The sequence below is a fragment of the Plectropomus leopardus genome, chromosome 24 (genome assembly GCF_008729295.1).
Source record: "Plectropomus leopardus isolate mb chromosome 24, YSFRI_Pleo_2.0, whole genome shotgun sequence".
Classification (NCBI taxonomy): Eukaryota; Metazoa; Chordata; class Actinopteri; order Perciformes; family Serranidae; genus Plectropomus; species Plectropomus leopardus.
In genome coordinates, this window is record NC_056486.1 from 2,185,319 (window position 1) to 2,202,037 (window position 16,719).

General features: G+C 36.7%; 1 protein-coding gene across 1 annotated transcript in view; it reads left to right on the forward strand.

The window, feature by feature from the left end:
• The first annotated feature begins 4,386 nt into the window (after nucleotides 1–4,386).
• Nucleotides 4,387–16,719, forward strand: part of LOC121963066 (activin receptor type-2A-like) — a 49,567-nt gene continuing 37,234 nt past the window's right edge. The window contains exon 1 of the mRNA XM_042513436.1: nucleotides 4,387–4,538. Coding sequence (XP_042369370.1) covers nucleotides 4,484–4,538 — 55 coding nt within the window. The 5' untranslated portion in view covers nucleotides 4,387–4,483. The remainder of the gene's footprint in view (nucleotides 4,539–16,719) is intronic.

The following is a 16,719-nucleotide window of genomic DNA, read 5'->3' on the forward strand; positions in this document are numbered from 1 at the left end:
CAAAACGAACCTAAGCCACTGAGGGGCTGCTGCTACCTGCTGAGACTGATAATTGACGCGTCCGTCGTCTTCCGGGTCCAATGAATCCAACACTTCTTGTAATCATCCACATTTATTTATAAACGCTCTTGACACAATGCGCCGATAATTGAACTGCACATACAAACAAAAGGGCTCACATATTTGCCACAACGCATAAATAAAGTCGACGACCACGATCCGACGTGACGTGACGTGACGGTCAAAAAACTGTTTGCTCTCTCATTCAGCAGCACACCTGCTGAGTAATTACGTCTTGCTCTATTTAATCATTCCTGCCCACACAGTGCAGAGCGCCACCTACTGTGGCTTCCAGACAAACAAAAAAAAATAAACACAAATACACATAACCCAAAAAATGGCTCTAACAACAATCATTAACTGCACTGTGATATAATTCACTTGTTTTATAGTTTTAACAATTCTGTCAAGCTGTAATTAAAAACTAAAATTTTATGGATTTTTTTAATGCAGAGAGTTAAGTCTGATGCAGTGCAGTAATGGAGACTTAACCCTTTGAAACCTGAGCAAATAGCCTTTGAAAAATACGGGGAGAAAGCAATAATCAGCGAAAGAAAAACTGATCTCAAAATGAGCAAGAAGCAAGAAAATGACCTGGAAAATAGTTTTTAAAAAAGTTATAGGAAAAAAAAAGAAAACAAAAGTGCTTAAAAAATAAAATATGTTTGAAAATGAATTTTAAATATGTAATTAGAATAATAATTATTATAGTTTTTCCTTGGTTTTTTTTTTTTTTATTATTTTTCCCTATAAATACATAAATAAATAAATAAATAAATTCTAATGCAAAACTTGAATTAACTCAAGATTATTTATAAAGCATGTTTTTTTGTCTGTTTTTTTTAAAGAACCAGAGTTTACTAATGGGAGATATATAAATAAATGGGAAATAAATAAATAAATAAAATCAAGTTTATTTATAAAGCATGTTAGAAAACAGATTTTCAAAGTGAAAATAAATAAATAAAAAAATTCAAAATGGTCAGGCTCTGGATAGGCTGTATTAACATGTTTTAAATGTGTCTCTTTAATATTGTGGGATGAACTGATGTTGGAAACCATGATGTTGGAAATGATATAAATCCCTTATGTTTTATAGGTCTATAAAATAGTTGATAAAAAACAGACAAAAAATGTGATTATTGATTCCTGGCAGAGGAGGATCTTTGAAAACAAGTGTACTGCAACAGCTTCTGTGTTACTAATTTCTATTTCTGATTGATAGTTTTAATTAAATAATAATTCTCAGTGCAAAGATAATGCTTAAATATTATCTTAAACTAATGAACAAAATTGTGCTACTTGGTGGTGATTTTGCAGCTCAAATCCTGCAGGTGAAGTATAGCGATCATGCAAGAGTTCGTGCAGGGTTCACCCTAAATTCCTGGAATTTAATTGGTTAATCCTTTGTGACGCAAGACAAAGGAATCTAACAATGAAGTGTAATCTAATCACACAGCGCTTTAGCGACCATTATGTCCTGATATGCAATCAGATGTTTTTGGATGCATGTTTCTGATATTTTTTCCAGTGAGTAATTTGTGATAAACATCCCCCACGTTTCCTGGACAGAGCTGAACTCTTTCCAGAGAGCGAGCGCGCGAGTTCATTTGTGATGAAAGTTCAAAATCACCGCCAGGGGAATAACATCTACAGGAACTGAACTCCTCACCCGGCCTGTGTTAGTGCCTGGAGCTGCTACCATTAGGCCATGTCCAGGTCCGTGTGTTTTGCTGAAGATGAAAGCCAACAGTCCGATATAGAACAGGTGACTCAGCTTGCAGCTTGGCAGAGAAATCCCCCGAGACCTTTGACCTCCTAATCGTTTAGCAGCGCTTATGGTTGGAGATCTGCTCCAGGCTATTAGAGAGATTAGTGTCACGCAGATTTGGGAATGGGCCAAGCCTATATCTGTACTTCATGGTATTCTCAGCATTTATTACTGAGCACCCAACCCATGTTGAAATCTGATATGTGACTGTATAGTAGCACACGCTGCAGCATGAGGCTATATGGAGGTGGTGGTGACCTACATAGAGTGGCAGGCTACATGTTATGAATATGCTGCTCATTAAAAATGTATAGATTTCATGGTTTAACCTCACGAAACATCAATGTGAGCAGCCGTGGATGCTATTTAAGACCTCCTATAAAGCCTTTCTTTAAATCTGCTTTATTTTTTGATGTAAAAATACATATTTACTGAAAAATACACGTTATAATATGCACAAACATGCATATTGTATTATATAATAGCAATTTATCTGCAATACATGTGATGGCAGTGCATTGTAAACATTGTTTATGGATATTCCTTATTTTGAAAAGATAACTGGCTGCAACCGCCCCCCTTTTCTGGCATGGCACGCGCCGGAGTACAAAACGAGCGCCCTTCCCGAATAAAAACAATCCCCATCTCGTAAAGCTGTTTCATCAAGTTGGCGAAAGTAGGTCAAGCTGATACCGGAAATAAATAACTCTGCCTTCACAATTATAGTAAATAAAAACATGTAAGATTGAAAACATTAACTACCATACCACTGATTGTGAATGGTTAATCCGAATTTGGCAAATTAATAATCAATTTGATGTAAAATGATTTACATCACCGTGGTCAGACAATAAAAATGTCAGTGCCCATTATATCATCAGTCAGGAGCCCCCAAATTTTGCTGTTTCAGCTTTATTATAAATAAAAACATAACTACATTGTAAGGGAGGTTATAAAACTAGATTTTGACATAGTGACATACCATTTGGTAACAGTGCAGGAGCTATGTTGGTGTTGTGCAAATTCCTAAAAACAGTCAAACAACCCAACTAAACAGTAATAATAATAATACTAATGTATCAAATTAATTTTAGAAAGATATATATATATATATATATATATATATATATATATATGCAAATGTTCTTCTTTTATAGTGTTTAATAATAATAATATAATAATAATAATAATAATAATAATAGCCCTACTTTGCTTGGTTGGTAATCCAGTGATGTATTGTATATTCCCTTTTTTGTTTTAATGGTGGATTATTACCATTGCTAGTGGTCTAAAGTCTTGAACAAATTTACAAAATATCAACAAAGATGGTCCTTTTCTGTTACCTAATGGTTTGGCCCTGTGCCAAAATCAAGTTTTATGACCTCCATCACAGTATAAATATATTTTAGGTAAAAATAAAGGCAAAACAGCAAAATGGGCTCTGTTTTTTTATTTAATAATGTTAAAAAAAAAAAAAAAAACTATGTTTATAGCACTTTCTATAAAATAATATGATAAAATGAGTTGCAATAATCAAACGTGTGCATAATTAGGTATAAAACACAGTAAAATTCCCTTTAAATGATGTGGGATCAAATGACATTTTTTTAACAGTATCAAACATTAAAAACGCGTGTTCATAATTATGACAAAAATAAAAATAAACGCCCACACACATTCCATTGCACATTTTATTTTGAAACGCCTCGCCGGAATCTTTACGTACAAGCGCGCGTACGTTGACGCTGGCCAGTGACGCCATCTTGAAATTGTCCCGAGCAGAGGAGGCGAGGAGGAGACGGACTCTGGAAAAGCAGCTCGTCCTGAACTCGGTAGCTGCGTTAGCTACACGGATTAACGGCAGCTTTCTGCGTTATTGCTAACGTACGATCGCCATCGCACTTATTCATTCGAGTGATTTCGACGGAGGAAGGTTGTTTGGCCCACTTTGGAGCGGGCTAACGCGCCGGAGGGGAGCCCCGTAATCGGTTGTTTGTTTCCCTGTCGGAGCGGACGGAGCTCTTGGTTTTGGCCGGGCAGCTCCGCCGGACTGTCGGACGAAACTGACGCTTCCACTCGGAATATAACAGCAGCAATACATGTTTTGAAGCAACTACTTCGCGTGTGAGATGTTAGAAATGCTAATATCAGCGCCTGTTTTAACGTTTTAAAGCTATGCGACGGAGCCTGTCGAGGAGAAGTTTGATTAGAGAGCGGAGTGCGCTCGATTTCCAGTCCGATGGATGTTAGCCCTGCCCGGCTGTGGCTCGGCTCTCTGCTCCGGTGCTGTGAAAATAACAGGTCAAACACCAAAAACAGGCACAGGTGAACACGTCTGATCACACAATGCTGTGGCAAGTACACGACAGCTTTGGCTTGAATGCCAACAAGTCGCCCTCCATTGCTTGTCTGTAAAACCTGGAAATACCTCCAACCATCCCCTCCTCTTCCTCAACCCCCTCCTCTTCATATTTTTTTGGACTTGCATTACCTGGGATATTTTGGATATTTCTTTTAAAGATGTCCTATTTGCAGAGACAGTGCTCTCTGGAGCAGCTTGACTTTTAATTTGACTGAGTCTTTTTTGCAATTTTTTGGGGTGTTTTTTATTTTTATTTTCTTTCTAGTCAGAGGAACAGATTCGGATGGAAAATGGGAGACGCCACCAAACTGGCCTTCGCCGTTTTCCTTATCTCCTGCTCTTCAGGTGGGTGTGGAGCGGGGTATGCATGGCTTATTGTCAGCTGTGGAAAATCCACTGTAATGCATATTGTGTTACCTCTGCAGAGTGCAATGCATAGCTCGTTGTTTTATGTGGAAAATGTAGTGCAGGGATACTCCACTTGCTCTGCTTGGGGGCCACTTTTGCAAAATGACAGGAGGCTCGGGGCCATTCGCTGCAGCCCCATACATGTTTCCAGGATTTTAGGACGTTTTGGGGATATTAGGGAGTTGCTCGGATATCCTGCACGTTTAGGATGTTACTAGGATTGGAGGACATTTCTATGATTTAAGGATGTTTTAAAGGATTTTAGAAAGTTTCTAGGCTTTTAGGATGTTGCTGGGATTTTAGGACATTTCTAGGATTTTAGGATGTACCAAGGATTTCAGGACATTTCTGGGATTTTAGGACATTTTATAATATTTCTAGGATTTAAGGACAGGGTTTGAGCACATTAGGGACCCTCCTCTGCCTGTTTTTTATAAATAAGCTCTATTTTGATGCTGTTTTTGTATACCAAAAATACCAAAACAGTTCCCATATATTTTTGTTATGAATATGAAATTGTTGAAGGGCCACCTGACAGCCTATCGGGGGCCAGATTTGGCCTGCCGATCATAAGTAGAACATCACAGATGTAGTACACTTCTGTAGGATGGTGGGAAAATCACAGTTTGCCTGCCACCTCATTATAAATGCCCTTTTTGCATCGTCCATGTGTGGTTATGCATTGCACATGTTGTAGAAATTGAGCCCAAGTTTGGGTCTGTGGATCTCAAGGGGTCCTTGAGGGGCTCCAATTGGGACAAACCAGTACAGACTGGGGTTTTAAGCTTAGTGTTAGTAGGAGAAAGGATAATATTGGACTGTGTGAAAAACAATGTAAAGCTACCTCAGAGAGTATTAACCTCTTTGCAATTTGGTTAAGATTTTTTTTGTAAAAAGATGGGAGAATGCAATAAGCAACTTAACATGACATGCCCAAAACATTAGTGAAAATTTGTTCAGGAAAATGTTTTTAAAAAGCATAACCTGAAAATAAGAAAAAAAGATCAAGCAGAAAGTGCTGAAAAATGTTTGAAAAGATTATATTTTTTCTGTAATATAATTTTAACTATAAAATGATTATATGAATATATATTTTTCTGGAACTTTCTCCCTTTTTTTGGGCATAATGTTCTAATAATCCTCTCCTCTTTTTTAAAACTATTTTTTTTCTTGTCTTCTTTAACTTATTTCTTGTAATTTGTGGTACATTTCTTGCAAAGTTTGTTCATGTTTTTTATAGAAATCAAACCAATTTGCTCTGGTTGTAAAGGGTCAAATCGCTTGTGAAAGACAGCAAAAGAAAACTGATGTCCAACTTTCAAGGGGCATAAAAATCTTGTATCTTCAGTCACCTGTAATGCACAATAATAATGGCTTAAAAGGTCATGGAAAGTCTGATTCATATACGAAGAAAGGGGAAACTCAGTGTGGGTGGTCTCAACCTTTTTGCAGCACATTCAGTTGTTTATGATGTTTATTATAACACCGTTAAGTGTCAAACCTCATAGCAGCAGAGCAATTTCCAGCCTCCGTGCTGGTGCACATTCTTTATGTGGACTCATTTCCCAGGGGTGGATGCACAGTGAACGCCAGCGGGGTCAGTGAGGTGATAATAAGCTGAAAAGGGTCAACCCAGCAGTGCTATTTTTTCTTGCACAGCATCGAGGGCAAAAGAATTGTATTGTTTGATCTGCTTGTACTGGTTTAAACTACAAAAAACCCATTTCATCCTACTTATTTTTGAAGATTAAACCAGACTGGATCATTATATAGACATGCAATGTGTTGTTTGAGGTTTGACACATGCTTTACACATGTATATATGTATATATGTACAGTCTCTTAGTTTTTTTTTTTTTTTTTTTTTTAATAATGTGTGCTCTTTATTCTCTTGTTCTTACTGCATGGCGCTGCTACACCCCAATTTCTCAGTTTTCAGAGAAATAAAGTATATCTATCTATCTATCTATCTATCTATTTAATTTACACATTATCATGATTTTTCCCATTTTTCTCGGCTTGATGATCCACTGCATGCAGCCCTGAACCTGTTTCATATCCCCAAATGACACAGTTTATCCTCAAATAACACCAAAATGGTACTTTTATGACCAGGCAGTGTTCGTCTAAAGGCGAGTGGGAAACTGAAACTGTGATCATAATAACTGAAATTGTTGTGATGTTTTACTTCATCACAGAAAGGTGAATAAAGGAACCTGTTGCTTTTTTGAGCAAATTGATGAGATTTCTTTAAAAAAAAAAAAAAAAAACATAGGAAGAAGGCGACAAGCAGCTTAACAAGAAATGGCTCAATTACCTAAAAATAATAAGAAAAAAAAACAAGCAAAAAAAATGACCCTAAGGAAAAACATCCTTTTTCTTGTCGACATTTTCCCTCGCTTTTCATTATATCTAACAATACCCCCAAATAATTTTAAGGACATCTTTTTTGTCATCTTGTCCTTTTTTGTTTGCAGTTTGCTGGACATATCTTGCAAAGTTGATCATTATCTTTTCTTCCATGTTTTGGAAAAGAAATCTAATCAATGTTGTCTTGTTTTAGAGGATTAAATGCTTGTCAAAGGAGCCTAAATGCAGGACAAGTTGTTTATCCAGGTGTTAAAGCGTTAAACCGCCAAAAAAAACAACTCATCCTGCTTAAATTTAAGATTCGACTAAACGCGTAATGTTTTGTTTTAGGGTTAAATGTAGAAATTATCATGGTTTTTCTGATTTCATGGGCTTGATGTTTGAATGCATGCAGCACTGGACCGGTTCCATCTCCCCAAATGACACAGTCTGTCCTTACATAACACCAGAGCGGTACCTTTAAGACCCGCCAGTGTTCATCTCAGTGTCTAAATGCGAGTGGAGATCATAATACCGACATTTCTTCACATGACAGAAAGGTGACGATTTGTAAACCAGTGCCTTTAACCCTTTGATACCTGCAAAAATTGGCTTCATTTATTTCAAAAATAAATGAAGCCAAGAAAATTACCTGAAATTTAGCACAAATCGGAAAAAAAGTTAAAATAACAATAAAGGCAATAATAGAAAAAAATTCATTGAAAATTGTTAATAATTATAGTAATAATACTAATAAAAACAAATAAAAGACATTTTTTAATTATTAACCTAAGTGCTAAAATGTCAATGTAATTAACTTTAATGTATATTAACTTATTTATATTTTACTTTTTCCATCTTTTTTATTAATTAATTTATTTTTTTAACTAATTTTTAGTTCATTTTCTTGTCTCCTTTTTCTTATTTCTGCAGTTTGTAGGACAACAAACACAAAAGAAGTCAATTCAGTTTGCTCTTGTTCGAAGGTTTAAACACGTTAAAGGCATCTAAATGCAGCACATGAAATGTGATGTCCTGCCAGGTTTCCGCGGGTTAAAAAAACAACAGGTCCATGCTGCTAACAGCTAGTATTGTAGTGTGAATTTTCTGTTGTTGGTTTGCCTGGATTGTGATTGACAGGAGGTGGGGCTTAGCGTAACCACAGAGATTGCATGAGTTGAAAGAATAATCTGTAAAAAAAAAAAATCAGACTTGAAGGCAGAGTTGTTGTCAGATTGTTGTGCATCAGCAGAACTTAGATTACTAGAAAATGTGTTGATTTCAAGCAGAAAACATTTTAAATTTAAAATGCTTGTGCAAACTGGTTTTCTGTGCTCTTTCGAAGTGACCATGCTTATAAAACGTCCACTGCACCGATAAAAAAACTGTTCCAATTAAGAGTTGAGAAATGGAAAAGGTAAAATAAAATCTCAAGTCGCAGCAGAGTTGTCCTTATACGGCGAGCCCCGGGGTGTCTTTTGAGCGTTTGAGTAGAAATTAAAAGGCTTCTCAAATACGGTAATAGTTGGGGTTGGTTAGAGTGTAAGCCAGGTGCTGTCTTTATTGCACAGCGCAGCAGATGATTATTCCTCTCGCTCATTACTGTGTGAAGTGGGGAAATGAATGGTTCCTACTTGAGGTGGAATAATAATCCTCCATGAAATCCAAGTTGAATTGGCACAGCTCAAGACGACACCAAGAAACCTCTGATAAGGGCAGGGCACTTAGCCCAGAGTGGTTTTATTTGATGAGGCCTATTGCAACATGCCAAAATATTCAAGATAACGTCGAGATTTTCATTCAAAGACTTCGAAATGCAGCCTCTTTGTAAGAACCGCAGTTGTTTGGCAACGAACAGCTCCAGTAACAGTTACATTTCACCTGACAACGATAGTGTTTTGTCCAGCAACCAAAAATTATTTTGTGTACAGTGATGTGAAACTGAAACTAAATTAATCGCCAACTAATCTCCTAATCTTTTTTGTTTTTAAAAATGTCAAAAAAATTTGATCTCAGCTTTTGAAATGTGAATATTTTCTGGTGACTTTCTTCCTCTATGACAATATTTTTGGGTCATGGATGAAACAACTAAACAACTATTACTACTACTCCTACAACTATACTACAAACTCACCTTTTCTGACATTTTGTAGACCAAACATCTAATCTATTAAGATTGATCTACATTAAAATAATAGTTAGTCGATTGAAACCGTAATTGACACAAAATTAATTTGCAAAAATTTTGATGAAGCCAAAAATGAAAAACTGATAACTGGTTTCAGTGCCAGTTAATCTTATATTATAGTTATGTGAATATCTTCAGCGTTTTGAAATCATGGGTTTTCTGAACTTGTGAATGTTACTTTTCACGACATTTTAGGGCCTGAACATCATGATAAGTTATTGGGAAATTAATCAATAAGACATGAATCGTCATTAGCAACTCATTTGAGTTTTATTTTCCTAAAGAACTTTTATTTTATGAATTATTGTCATGTTTTGGTGCATAATGCTACACTTTTCAGAAAAAGACAACTCAGCTGTTGTAAAATGCAGTTAATGTTAAATGACTCTTATAATACATGCAATATTTTTTCGCACAATTTTTAATCTTTTAGATTAAATTGTGCTCACTTATCTGATTTTTTTAGTTTTTTCTTGTAGACTAGTCGATGACAGGGTTGGTGATAAACTTTAATTCGCCACACAATAGATTACCTTTTTTTTGGCAGGTGAGTGAAGCAAATCTAGCAGCCACTTTTGCATATTTAACAAGATTTGCTGGAGCTAATTTCCAACCCTGGTTGACTGGTCTAAGTTTAAACTTCTGCTTAAACGTCATACATATTAGCCTTGTCAACACTTTCAAACTTAAATATTAATGTTTGAAGCAATTGTGCCAAGAAAATGTTCAGTATTTTTGCCAGTAAATGATAAATTAGTGTTCAGCATTAGCATGCCATATGCAGTTTATGAGATCTCCTTTACAAGATTTCTGAGTATTTATGAATATTCACCGTTGCTTAATTAAGCCTTAAAACCAGACATGACTTGCTTTTGTAATACGCTCTTATTTTTGGAATAGAAGGTGTCGGTATGCATGAATAAAACAAGCATAGATGTGAAATTTGACCTGGTTTAGTGTTGCATTCAGCAGCTGCCTGGTGTTTTGATCCATGCTGGCATGTGTAAATGCTGCTGTAACACATGGCGGGTCAAGGTTGTCTGCCAAAGTGTTGATGTGACAGGATAGTAAATGGGATTCTTGTGCATGTTTTGCTACTTTGGGCTAAGTTTGAAAACAGGCTCCTTCGATATTTTATTTCCAGGGAACTCTGCAGGCAGATGTTGAACCAAAGTTACAAGAAAAATAAAGGAGGTTTCTTTATTCGTCTATCAACACGAGGCAATTTTGCACAACACGGTTGAAATTGTCTCCTCGCATACCCGTCCTTTTTACACACACGTGCGTTGCAAAAAAAATCTAATCATTATTTTTAAAAGTTCAAAGGCTGGTTTTCGTCATATTGATAACTGTGCTTTAAACTTTTTTTGTCAAAATGTAACATTTGGTAGATTCAAAACCATGACAATAGAAACAATGTTAAAGGTTTTTTAGTGACTATGGAAACAGATAAAATAGACGAAATAAATCTGTGGTCAGTACGTTCTGTACTAAGTTTTACACCCACAGTTTATATTTTTTGCTACTTCTTAAATGACACAGTAACAACAGACAGTCTGTGAAGAAGTCTTTCTGCTGAGACCAGGGCAGAAATCATGTTTACACGTGCTAATATTTGACATTTTTACATCGTCATATGAAATAGCCGGTTAGTCAGTCACGTTAATTTTCTAATATATTATTTATATGACTTGTGTAGAAAGTGTAGTACTAAAATAACTTTTAATGTTGAATCAAAAAACGCGTACGCATAAGTGGTCGGCGAAAGGTGGACGGTCGGTGGGTCCCCTTGTCTCGCCGTCCTCTTCTTCTATGCTGCTACTGTCTTCTTCTGGTTAATTTTGGTTGATAACTGTCGTTTAAGTTGCATTACCGCCCCCCTCTGAGGGCGTATGGGTGGTTTAATTATACGGAGGATTTATCAAACTTTTATTATGTTATTATATTATGGAGATAATTGTCGTTATTGTTTTATCGCCCAGCCCAAATGCAGGGGTCAGCTACAGTGCGACCCCGCTGGAGCAGTTTGAGGGTGCCTCAGATCCGACGTGAACTTGATCTGCAAATAGATAAATATTTCCCGTGCTGTCTCTTCAGTTATGGGACTGTCAGGTTTAATGTGAATCTGACGGCAGAGAGAAACAGAAAATAACGCGTGGTGAATATATTTTTTAGCCTCGATGTTTCCCATTCGCAGTGCTGAAATGTAACTAACTTACTTACATAGGTGCAAATTTAAGGTACTTGTACTTTAGTTGAGTCTTTTCTTTTCATCCCACTTCATACTTTTACTTCACTACATCTCAGAGGGAAATATTGTACTTTTACTGCATTACATTCAGCTGAAAAGTTTACTTACAAATTACTTTACAGACATGAGGAGAGTGCAATCACTTAGCTGATCGACAGAATTATTATAAATATAAATTTTTGGTAATTTCTTTTAAAAATAGGTTTGAGTTTTGGGGTGTTTTCTGTTTTTATTAAATTGGTGACTTTGGTAATTATTTTAATCAACATAAACATTAATAAACATTCAAGTCCTTTTCCCTTTTCTGTTTTTTATTAGTTTTGAATTTGGGCAGGTTTTTTTGTCTGTTTTTTGATGAGGGTGCTCTTAGTTTTCATACTTTAAGTATATTTTCCTGATTATACTCACTTATTTTTAATGTTGGGACTTTAACTTGATACAGAGTAGTTTTGCGGTGTGATATTAGGACTTTTAAACTTCCTCCACCACTGCCCATTAAGTGTCAGAAATCAGACACGTGTGTCAGCACATGCATAATAACCTAAATGATCAATCGTAGCCATGCTAACACAGTTAATTATGCACACTAAAAACAAGCTGTATGTTTTATACGGTTGATTACGGCAACATTTCCCCGTCATATGACTGTTTGACCCTTTGACCGTCTCATTTTTTCTAATGAGATAATGAGTATAAATGGGTCTAAGTTGAAGCAACAAGACCCTGGCCTGTTTCTCTGACATGATCTGAATGCGTCCCAAGCAATCAACCCCTGGCTGCAGAGGTCAAACCGCAGTGTAAAAGTCATGTTTTGATGGTAATTTAGGGGAAATGGCTGTTTGAGTTTCTGCATATATCTACCACTGAGGCTGATAAGTCGAGTCTGGTGCTTTGCCTTCACATTTGGCCTCCTTTTTTGTACACTGCAGCAGTTTCACACAGACATTGATCCTCTTGCACACCAGTGTAAGGTTACATCAATATGGCGAGGATGAAGCAGCTCTGTTTTTTTTAATCCTCAGCAGCACAACAGATCTGATGATTCAGTTTCAGCTCTGCTACACATCAACTTGAAACGGTATCTGAGCTCAGTCATCAGACCAGGCTGCGTTCTGTCCCATTGAACTGGGGGAAACTAACATTTACCAGTTGCATTAACTGGGCCACTTGGTTGACTTCCTTGCCAGCAGATTAAGTCTCTCAGTCGCCAAGCTGCTTCTTTTTTTTCCTTTTGAGCAAGACGTTGAATGTCTCTCAGCTCTGAGCTCCGAGCTCTGACCTCCCTTCAGAGGTTGCAACACTTTTTTTCCCTTAGATGTGTTTTATGGTTCACAGATGTGATATTGGACCCCGTCTTTTGAAGGCTGCACACCTCAAAATGTTAAATAACTTGTAGATGTTGTAACACGAGCACATGCAAGATGTGAAAACGCCTGACCTTTAAAATCGAAGTTAGAACTAACAAGTCATTTCTTATTGATTAATATGTTTTGCACGGTTTGAGTACTATTTAAATACAACCTTATTCAAACTATGAAAGTTTTGCCTTCATTTGGCAAAAGACACCCCTTTCTAAAACTCAATTAATCATAAGAATACATATAAAGTGTTCTTTTTTTAAAACTAAAAACCTAGAAACACCATGTTCAGTTGTTAAAAATCTGGAGCTCAAATAAAGGCAAACTGTGCTGTTACAAACTGTCCTAGCTGCTGACTAAAACTAATGTTTACTCAGGCTGCCTGAGCAAATTATTTACTCTTTAAAGACTTTAAAATCATGACAAGTGCACTGAAATGATGGTTAAATCAAAGAGTGGAAAGCAAATTGCTTTTGCTAGCAATCTGAATAGTTTTTTTGTGTGATCTTGCCCAAGGTTGCTTTTTTCATGTAATTCTGTACATCACATTCAACTACTTTCAAACGTGAAAAAGCAGTACAAAATGTGCCTAAATTAAAGGAGATCTCCAATGCTCATTTTCAGGTTTATACTTGTGTTGTGGGTTTCTACCATGGCATTTTCAGTTTAATTTAGTGTATTTGCACATACACATGTATAGAAAAGACAGAAAAAGAAAATTAAAAAGTTTAATCACTGCACAGGAGAGGTAAAAAGCCAAAAGTGACATATGAAGATGCTCATAAAAAGAAGAACAAAAATCACACAATTAAGTCTTTGCAAATTAGAGTCCTCTTCAGATGCTTTTTTAAGTAATTAAACTGTTCATTGATTATATTGATGTTATGTTGGAAATTATTTTAAAACTCTGGCCACATTCATAACATACATGTGACACCATGACGTCATATCAGGCAGAAAATAAATAAAAGCATTACAGGTCTCCTTTAATGCGTACGAGGTTTGTTTTTCGTCACTACATTGAAAACATTTTGACTGTGACTCAACCACTCTCCCAAACCATCCTGTGCCCTTCTGCCGCAGTGTTTTGGGTGTTTCCTGGAGCGGTCAGAGGCCGGCTACCAGCTCTGTCCCATTTTTTCCCCCTATCTATTTCTAATATGTTCCCCTGAATTATGCATTAGGCTCCAAAAGCACAGGTGTATTTGTTAAGGCCAGATGTAGCCTCGATTTCCCATCGGGCCCAACTAGTCAGACTGCCTCCTTCCAGGGCCGTGTATCATTCTGTGCCTTAACATCATAAAAACAAAAGGGCTGTGCTCGTTCATGTTCACAGAGGTAAAAAATGGTGACCAAAACAGCATGTTGCCAGATCTGGGGAGGGGAAATTATGACCCTCCTAAAATTAGACCACTGCCAGGTGTTTAGTACTCACACAGGCGACATGAATGTGGTTTTTGTTGTGTGCATTTTAGTGATGCAGGAGTCTCTGGATGCATTACGCAGTTGAGGATAAAGTTTGCAGTGATGCTTTTATTTATATGCACACAGTGTTAGCAGTTAACCACTTAAAAACCTGAGCAAATTGGCATAATCTCCTTCAAAAACATGAAAAGCAGTGAGGAACTTCACAAGACAATACCAAAATTAGCAAGAAAATAGTGAAAAGCTTAACAGAAATGCCTGAAAAGTAGTTAAAAAAAGGTTAAAAAATTACAAAAAAAAGTAGGTAATGGTGTGAAAAGTGTTAAATGTAATTGACTTTTATATATATTTAAAAATTAAATAATTATTTTCAGATATTTATTTTCTATCTTTTCTCTATCTGTTATTTAATTTATTTTTTTCTTTTCTTATTTTTTATTTTTTAAAATGATGCATAATAGTGGTGTTTTTCAAAGTAGACTTCAATGAGAATCTCCACAAAATACTGAACTTTGGAGCTTTCCATGGACCCCATCAAAGGGCCAAAGTTTTCTCCATTATTTTTCTGGCAAATTTGATCAACTGCGGTCGACTTAATCTCTGTTATTTTGCATGAGACAGGCATTAATGAAACTAAATACCACTGGAAAGAAAGCACAGTGCAGGTGACCTTTGGAAAGTTCAGTTACAATCACTATTTCTCTGTTTGTTTATGTGTTGGGGAACTTTCTCTGGTCTTTGAACTGCATTGAAAATCCTGATTGATCGTGTTTATTATGTGTAAAAGGCAATGCAGGTAACCTTTTTAAAATCACGCAAAGATGTATTAACAGGTTTCAAAGGCCTTGGGCAGCCTCTTAAAACACACTCGCCACATAAATGACTATCTAAACTTTCACTACAATTAAGAATCATCAAAACAACATAATTGCTATTGAGGGGATTTTCGTCAGCAGCAGCAGCAGCGATTTGCTTCAACGTGCTCCTGGTATCACTGGGCTGTTGCCACACAGGACAGTACACTGGAAAAAGCAGCACAGAGGTTAAGTAATTAGAGGAAATCATTTGAAAGCCAGTTTAGTGTGAGGCTGACACCAGGCCGGTGCAGTAAATCTTACCAAACAGGTCAAAGCAAATGCAAAGGGATTATTCGCAAATGCTGTAAGGCTCTGAATCTTTTTATAACGGCAGTGGTAGGGGCAGCGAGGCGACTAAAATAACATACATATTTATTTAATTCAGAGTTCACCTCCTGGGAGGAAGCAGAGGTGTAGGCTTGGAAGAAGGCAGAGTAAGCTGGTTTGAGCACCACTGTCTCCTCATGATTTTGCTCGATACTGTAGCCATTATTATTAATCACTTAACAACAATAATGACAAACTACAGGTCTGAGTTTCACGGTGGTGAAAGGGTGTAGCATGGACCGAGAAGGAACCCATTAAATTTTGGCACAAATCGAAGTCAAGGGGCTGACAGATAAATTATTTTCACCTTTTCAGGGCTCAAAATACCACGTATATGTATAGTAAACTGGGGTAATGCGTGTAAAATTTGAGTTGTGCACATAATTAGGATCCTATGGGTGACCACAAATGTGCTTTAACCCTTTGAGACCAGGCTTGTTTTCTTTAAAAACATGGGTAGAAGGAGATGAGCAACAAAAGAAGAAATGACCCAAAAAATAGCAAGAAAACATGAAAATTAGTTTAAAAAACATTCGAAAAACCAAACAACAACAAAAAATTCCTTTAAAATTATAAGTATTCTGTAATATATTGTAAAATATATTCTTAGCTTTTTTTTTTTTTTTTTAAACTTGACAGCATTTTTAAAGTTAATTTTCTAAATCTACTTATTTCTTGCAAATTGTCAGACATTTCTTACCAAGTTGCTCACTGCTGTTTTTTCTGTCCTTTTGAAAGAAATCACACCAATTAAACCTGAGCTCAAAGGATTTAATACTTGAGTCATGTATGAAAGCAGCACAAAAAATGGATGTCGGTCCTGGTTTCAGAGGGTTAATGGGACAAAATATTTAGTTTTTACTTCTGATCTGTGACTGTACTTGATGAATTGAGACAGGTGTGCTAGCAGGGCCGAGCAGAAGCCACAGAGTCCATCCTGTAACCGAAAGGTCACATGTTTGACTTCCGCTACAGGCATTCATCCTGTCAGCGCCAGCGTCCTTGAGCAAAACCCTACCGGCTCAGCTTATTGTAAGTCATGCTGGATAAGAGCATCAGCTAAAAGCCTAAAATGTAAATGCAGACCGAGCGCACCTCTGTAATGGGAAGTCGATGAATTGCCCCTGTATCCATTACTGACTCAAATTAAAACAAATGATGGGGAAGATGGGAAGTCCAAGGATGAAAAAACAACATCGCCTTTAGTGTGTGGCCCTTTTTATTTTAGGTGACGAACTTGAGCTCTTGGAGTCTCAAAATATAGATTTAATAGCTTTTTTGACGTATTCACATATACAAGATGATTTTATTACGGTCGGGACCACTTGATGTGTCGGTACCCCGGAGAACGGTCCAGAACGGT